This window comes from Agelaius phoeniceus, chromosome 37, assembly GCF_051311805.1.
Source record: "Agelaius phoeniceus isolate bAgePho1 chromosome 37, bAgePho1.hap1, whole genome shotgun sequence".
Lineage (NCBI taxonomy): Eukaryota > Metazoa > Chordata > Aves > Passeriformes > Icteridae > Agelaius > Agelaius phoeniceus.
The window spans coordinates 551,621-558,738 of NC_135302.1; the positions used below are offsets into that span (position 1 = coordinate 551,621).

Consider the following 7,118-nt stretch of genomic DNA (forward strand, 5'->3'; position numbering starts at 1 on the left):
GGGGTTTTGGGGGGGGTCCCAAATGGGGTTTGGGGGGTCCCAAATGGGTTTGGGGGTCCCAAAAATATCTGGGGGGGGGTCTTAGAGGGGATTTGGGGGGCCCCAGAGGGATTTGGAGGGGTTTTTTGGGGGGATTTTGGGGTTTTTTGGGGGCTTTTGGGGGGCATTTGGGGCAGGTCCTGGGGGGGCTTGAAGGGGTCCCTGAGGGGTTTTGGAGGGGGGGTCCCAAATGGGGTTTGGGGGGTCCCAAAAGGGTTTGGGGGTCCCAAAAATATCTGGGGGGGGTCTTAGAGGGGATTTGGGGGGGCCCAGAGGGATTTTGAGGGATTTGGGGGGGGATTTTTGGGGGATTTTGGGGTTTTTTGGGGGCAATTTGGGGGGGTCCTGGGGGGCTTGAAGGGGTCCCAGAGGGGTTTTGGAGGGGGGGTCCCAAATGGGGTTTGGGGGGTCCCAAATGGGTTTGGGGGTCCCAAAAATATCTGGGGGGGGGGTCTTAGAGGGGATTTGGGGGGGCCCAGAGGGATTTTGAGGGGTTTTGAAGGGGTTTTTGGGGGGATTTTGGGATTTTTTGGGGTTTTTTGGGGGGATTTTGGGGGCATTTGGGGCAGGTCCTGGGGGCTTGAAGGGGTCCCAGAGGGGTTTTGGAGGGGGGGGTCCCAAATGGGGTTTGGGGGGTCCCAAAAGGGTTTGGGGGTCCCAAAAATATTTGGGTGGGGGTCGTAGAGGGGATTTGGGGGGCCCCAGAGGGATTTTGAAGGGGTTTTTTTTGGGGGGATTTTGGGTTTTTGTCTTGGGGGTTTTTATGGGGGGATTTTGGGGTTTTTTTGGGGGCTTCTTGGGGGCATTTGGGGCAGGTCCTGGGGGGCTTGAAGGGGTCCCAGAGGGGTTTTGGGAGGGGTCCCAAAAGAGTTTGGGGGCGTCCTGGGGGGTCCCAAATGGATTTTGGAGGTTCCAGAGAGGTTTGGGGGGGTCCCAAAAATATTTGGGGGGGGGTCTTAGAGGGGTTTTGGGGGACCCCGAGGGATTTTGGGGTTTTTTGGAAACTTCTTGGGGGCATTTGGGGCGGGGGTCCTGGGGAGTTTTGGGGGGGTCCTGGGGGGCTTGAAGGGGTCCCAGAGGGGTTTTGGGGGGTCCTGGGGGGTCCCAAATGGGATTTTGGAGGTTCCAGAGAGGTTTGGGGGGGTCCTGGAGGGGTTTGGGGGGGTCCCAATGGGGTTTTGGGGGGGGTCCTGATGGGATTTTGGGGGGTCCCAATGGGGTTTTGGGGGGCTTGGGGGGAGGGGTCCCAAATGGGGTTTGGGTCTTTTTGGGGTGGTCCTGAGGGGGTTTGGGGGGTCCGAGATGGGGTTTGAGTGGTCCCAGAGGGATTTTGGGGGGTCCCAAAGGGGTTTGGGGGGTCCCAAAAGGGTTTGGGGGGTCCTGGGGGGGTTTTTGGGGCATTTTGGGGGGGTCCCCCAGGGGTTTTGGGGGTGTCCCAAAGGGGTTTGGGTGTTCTTGGGATGGTCCTGAGGGGGTTTGGGCGGGGTCGCAAAGGGATTTTGGGGATTCTGGAGGGGTCCTGGGGGGTTTGGGGGGCATTTTCGGTGGTCCCAAAGGGGTTTGGGGGTTCTTGGGGTGGTCCTGAAGGGGGGTTGGGGGGTCCCAAAGGGATTTTAGGGGGTTCCAGTGGGGTTTGGGGGGTCCTGGAGAGGTTTTGGGGCTTCTTGGGGGCATTTTGGGGAGTCCTTGGGGGGAAACCTGGGGATCCTGGGGGGTCCTGGGGGGATTTTGGGGTTTTTTTTGGGGGGGGTCCTGGGGTGATTTTGGGGTGTCCCAATGGGGTTTGGGAGCTCCTGAGGGGTTTTGAGGGGTCTTGGGGGGTTTTGGGCGGTGCTGGGGAGGTTTTAGGGGTCGTGGAGAATTTCTGGGAGCATTTCAAGGGGTCCCAGTTGAGTCTGAGGGTCCCCAAATTGGGTCTGGGATTCCCAAATTGACTCTGGGGATCCCCAAATTGGGTCTGGGGTTCCCAAATTGGGTCTGGGGGTCCCAGATTGAGTCTGGGGGTGCCCAAATTGGGTCTGGGGGTGCTGAGTTGAGTCTGGGTTTCCCCAAATTGGGTCTGGGGTTCCCAAATTTGGTCTGAGGTCGCCAAATTGGGCCTGGGGTTCCCCAAATTGGGTCTGGGGTTCCCCAAATTGGGTCTGGGGTTCCCAAATTGGGTCTGGGGTTCCCCAAATTGGGTCTGGGGTTCCCCAAATTGGGTCTGGGGTCTCACCTTTGCCCCGCCCCCTCAGGAGCAGGTGGAGGCCGCCCGCAAGGACATCGACCAGGCCAAGGGGGGCGGGGGGCGCTTCCGGCTGCCCCCCGAGGAAGAGGAGGAGGAGGAGGAGGAGGAGGAAGAGCCCTCAGGGGGCGTGGCCAACGCCGGGGGCGGAGCTTTAACCCTGGAGGAGGCGGAGCTTAGCGCGGAGAAAGGGGCGGAGCAAAGGGCTGGAGGAGGAGGAGGAGGAGGAGGAGGGGGCGGGGCCCGGAAGTTGCGAAGGGCCCGGGGTTTGCCCCGCCCACCTCACCCCACGCGGGCCAGTCAGCGCTTGAGGGCGGTGACGTCACCCGTGACGTCACAGAGTTCGGAAACGCCCCCTGTGACGTCACAGCACGGCCCCGTGACGTCGTCGTCGCCGCCGGCCGCCGCCGTTGTGACGTCATCGCCGCCGCCCGAGGTGACGTCATCGCCGCCGCCTCCTCAAGCCACGCCCCCGCCCTCCCCGCCGTCGCCTCCCCCGGTGACGTCATCGCCGCCGCCGCAAGCCACGCCCCCGCCCTCCCCTCCCCCTCCTCCTCCCGTGACGTCATCACCGCCTCCCGTGACGTCATCGCCGCCTCCCCTGCCCGAATCCCCGCCTCCTCCTGTGACGTCATCACCTCCTCCTCCTCCCAAATCCCCGCCCCCTCCGACTTCACCAAAGGAGGCGGGGCTTGAAGAGGTCGGCCCCGCCCCGCCGCCCCCCGTGGCCCCGCCCCCTCGGCGCCGCCGCAGCGCCGACGTCGAGATCCGGCAGAGCCAAAAATCCGGCCCGGCCGCCAAAGTGCTCCGGACCCTCCCCGGCCGATTGGTCACCGTCCTCGAGGCCCCGCCCCCTTCCTCCGAAAGGGGCGGAGGCTCCCGAGGCGCCCGGCGCCGCCCCCGGGCCGCCCCCCAGGCCACGCCCACTTCCTCATTAGCATCGGCCCCGCCCACCAAGCGCCGCCGGGGCCGCCCACCCAAGCGGAGGCTGCTGGGAGGGGGCGGGGCCAGGGCGAGGCGGCGGCGCCAAGCCGGGACTGCCCCACAACGCTCCGCCCACTCACAAGAAAGGGGGCGTGGCCGGCGGCGTGGGCGTCCAATCAGGGGCCCGGGGGGCGGGGCCGAGGAAGAGTCCCCGCCCCGGAAGCGGCGTCGGGGGCGGCCGCCCAAGATGGCGTCGCCCGAGCATGGTGGGGGTGAGGAAGGGGAGGGGTCAACGAGTCCCCGCCCACCATCGCCAGCCCCGCCCAGGTCCACCCGGGCACGCCCCGGAGCGCCCTTGGCTCCGCCCCTTCAGAGGGAGCCACGGAGGAGGCCACGCCCACCCGATGACAGCAGCGAGGAGGGCGTGGCTTCATCGGGAGGGGGCGTGGCCAGGCGTAGGGAGCCCCTCCCACAACCCCCGGTTAAAAGGAGGAGAGGGGGTGGGGCTAACGCTGGCCCCGCCCCCACAAGGAGAAGGCGGCGTGGGCGGGGCTCCCCCTTGGCCCCGCCCCGCCGGATGCAGCCCCCCCGGCGCTGCGCTGGCCCCGCCCAGGCTGGGGGAGGGGCGGCGCCACAGGACCCCCCCGCTGGAGTGGGGGCGGGGCTGAGGGGGAGGAAGGGCAAGACGTGATGGGCGGGGCAAGATGGCGGCGGGAAATGGGGAAGATGGCCGACGCAAGATAGGGGCAGAAAATGGCCGATAATTATGGGATACAAAATGGCCGACTTTTGGAAAACGCAAAATGGCTGACAATTGTTGGAGAAGGACAAAATGTCCGACCATGGCGATAGGGGCACAAAATGGCCGATGTTTGTGAGATACAAAATGGCCGACATTTGTGGGAGGGGGACAAAATGGCCGATGGTTGTGGGATACAAAATGGCCGAAAATTGTGGGAGGAGCACAAAATGGCCGACCATGGTGCGTCACAAAATGGCTGACGATTGTTTGAAAGGGACAAAATGGCCGACGATTGTGGGAGGGGCACAAAATGGCTGACGATTGTGGGATACAAAATGGCCGACGATTGTGGGACACAAAATGGCTGCCAGGGTAAATGTGGAACGGTTGGTGGGGCACAAAATGGCCGACAGCGGCCTGGATGTGGTCACGTGATCTGTGGGTAATTCCAATATGGCCGACAGGGTAAACTTTGATCCACTTCAGTACAGCTGGGTGGGTGACCTCTGATTGACCCCAATATGGCCGACAAGGTGACCTTTAAATGACCCCAATATGGCTGCCACCGTGGCCTTTGATTGACCCCAATATGGCCGCCATGATGACCTTTGATTGACCCCAAAATGGCTGCCACTATGGCTTTTAAATGACCCCAATATGGCGGCCATAGTGACCTTTGATTGACCACAATATGGCCGCCATGAAATGGGGCGGGGTCACAAAATGGCCGCCAGGGCAGTTTCAAGATGGCTGCCAGGAATAACCTTTGAATGACCCCAAGATGGCCGCCACAGTGAATCCAAGATGGCCGACATCGCCATGATGTCATAAGCGGCAGCCATCTTAAAAGCAGCGACGTCATCAGCGGCCATTTTGTGACTGTGGTGGCTGTCTTGGCTCCACCCAGCCGCCATCTTGAACCTGGCGGCCATCTTGTTTCTTGGCAGCCATCTTGATCTGATCATCACGTGACTTGGCGGCCATCTTGAATTTATCACGTGACCTTACAGTCATTTTGGCCACAAGAAGAGGCAAAAACTTGGCGGCCATTTTGCTTCCTGGCGGCCATCTTGACTGGCCAACACGTGACCTGGCGGCCATCTTGACTCCTGGCGGCCATCTTGGTTCCTGGCAGCCATCTTGACTACGAGCAGACCACAAAACCCGGCGGCCATCTTGATTTCCGGCAGCCATCTTGTCCAGGAAGTGACAGTGAAACCTGGCGGCCATCTTGATTCCTGCCAACTGTCATCACTCCTGGCAGCCATCTTGATTTTCGGCGGCCATCTTGACTACCAGCTGACCACAAAACCCGGTGGCCATCTTGGTTTTTGGCAGCCATCTTGACTGCGAGGAGACCACAAAACCCGGCGGCCATCTTGACTCGCACAAACTCCCGTGACTCTCCGCAGCCATCTTGATTCCTGGTGGCCATTTTGATATGACCTTACCACAAAACCCGGCGGCCATCTTGGTTCTTCCAACTCCTGTGAACTCCAGCAACCATTTTGATTCCAGCAGCCATCTTGACTATGAGAAGACCACAACACCTGGCGGCCATCTTGATTTTTGGCGGCCATCTTGACTATGAGCAGACCACAACACCCAGTGGCCATCTTGGTTTCCGGCAGCCATCTTGACTACAAGCAGGCCACAAAAGCCAGCAGCCATCTTGGTTCTTGGCGGCCATCTTGACTACGTGCAGACCACAGCACCTGGCAGCCATCTTGATTCCCGGCGGCCATCTTGACTACAAGCAGACCACAAATCCCGGCGGCCATCTTGATTCCCAGCGGCCATCTTGACTACGAGCAGACCACAAATCCCGGCAGCCATCTTGCCTCCCGGCGGCCATTTTGTCCAGGAGCTGACAGTGAAACGCAGCGGCCATCTTGGTTTCGTCAAACTCCCATGACTTCCGGCAACCATCTTGATTTTCGGCGGCCATCTTGACGCCCACCAACTCCCGTCACTTCTAGCAGCCATCTTGATTCCCGGCGGCCATCTTGACTACGAGCAGACTACAACACCTGGCGGCCATCTTGATTCCCGGCGGCCATCTTGACTACGAGCAGACCGCAAATCCCGGTGGCCATCTTGCCTCCCGGCGGCCATCTTGTTTCAGGACCGTGCCCAGCAGAGTCGGGGGGGGAGGGAGGCGGGGTCCGGGGGGGTGGGGGAGGGGCGTTTTCCCCCTCCCCCTTCGTTGTAAAATTGGTTCCTTTTGAACCCCATCTATGCAAATGTGCTTTGTGCTGGGCCGGGGGGGCGGGGCCAAGTTTTTGGGGTGGGGGAGGGGTCCCGGGGGGGGGGGGGGGATTTTCCCGCCCTTCCCCCACCCTGTCCAGGTGGCGCTCGAAGCTTTTCCTGTGATGAATAAAAAAAGGGTTAAAAAATCCCAATTTTAGGGACCCCCCTGGGAAAAAGATTTTGGGGTGGGGGGAGGGGGAGTTGGGGGGGTGGGGGAGGGGATTTGGGTTTTTTTGGGGGAGGGGATTTTGGGGTTCCCCGAGAGATTTTGGGGATCCCCAGAGGGATTTTTGGGGGGGTCCCAGGGGTTTGCAGAGAGGTTTTAGGGGTGAAGGGAATTCGGGGAGTTTTGGGGTTTTTTGGGGATTTTTGGGGTTCCCAGAAAGATTTGGGGGGTTTCCAATGGATTTCAGAGAGATTGTGGGGTTTTTTTGGGGAGTTTTGGGGTTCCAGAGAGATTTTGGGGGTCCCCGATGGATTCCAGAGAGGTTTTGGGGTTCTTTTAATGTGGGTGGAATTTTGGGGTTTTTTTGGGGGGTCCCAGAGAGATTTTGGGGTTCCCCAATGGATCCCAGAGGGATTTTGGGGTTCATTTGAAATAGGGTGGGATTTTGGGGTTTTTTGGGGATCCTCAGGAGATCACAGAGACATTTTGGGGTTCTTTTAAATATGGGTGGAATTTTGGGGTTTTTTGGGGATTTTGGGGGGGTCCCCAAGAGATCACAGAGAGTTTTTGGGGTTCTTTTAGGTTTGAGGGAAATTTGGGGTTTTTAAGGAAGTTTTGGGGTTCCCAGAGAGATTTTGGGGGTCCTATAAAACGTGGGTGGAATTTTGGGTTTTTTTTGGGATTTTTGGGCTTCCCAGAGGGATTTTCGGGGTCCCCAAGGGATCCCAGAGAAGTTTTGGGGTTCTTTTAAAAATGGGGGGAATTTTGGGATT

At 60.1% G+C, this 7,118-nt stretch overlaps 1 protein-coding gene across 1 annotated transcript in view; it reads left to right on the plus strand.

Moving 5' to 3' along the window:
* Positions 1–6,118, plus strand: part of LOC129134458 (uncharacterized) — a 31,543-nt gene extending 25,425 nt beyond the window's left edge. Inside the window, exon 9 of the mRNA XM_077193297.1 lies at positions 2,274–6,118. Within this exon, the coding sequence (XP_077049412.1) occupies positions 2,274–3,878 (1,605 nt within the window). The 3' untranslated portion in view covers positions 3,879–6,118. The remainder of the gene's footprint in view (positions 1–2,273) is intronic.
* The last annotated feature ends 1,000 nt before the right edge of the window (positions 6,119–7,118 follow it).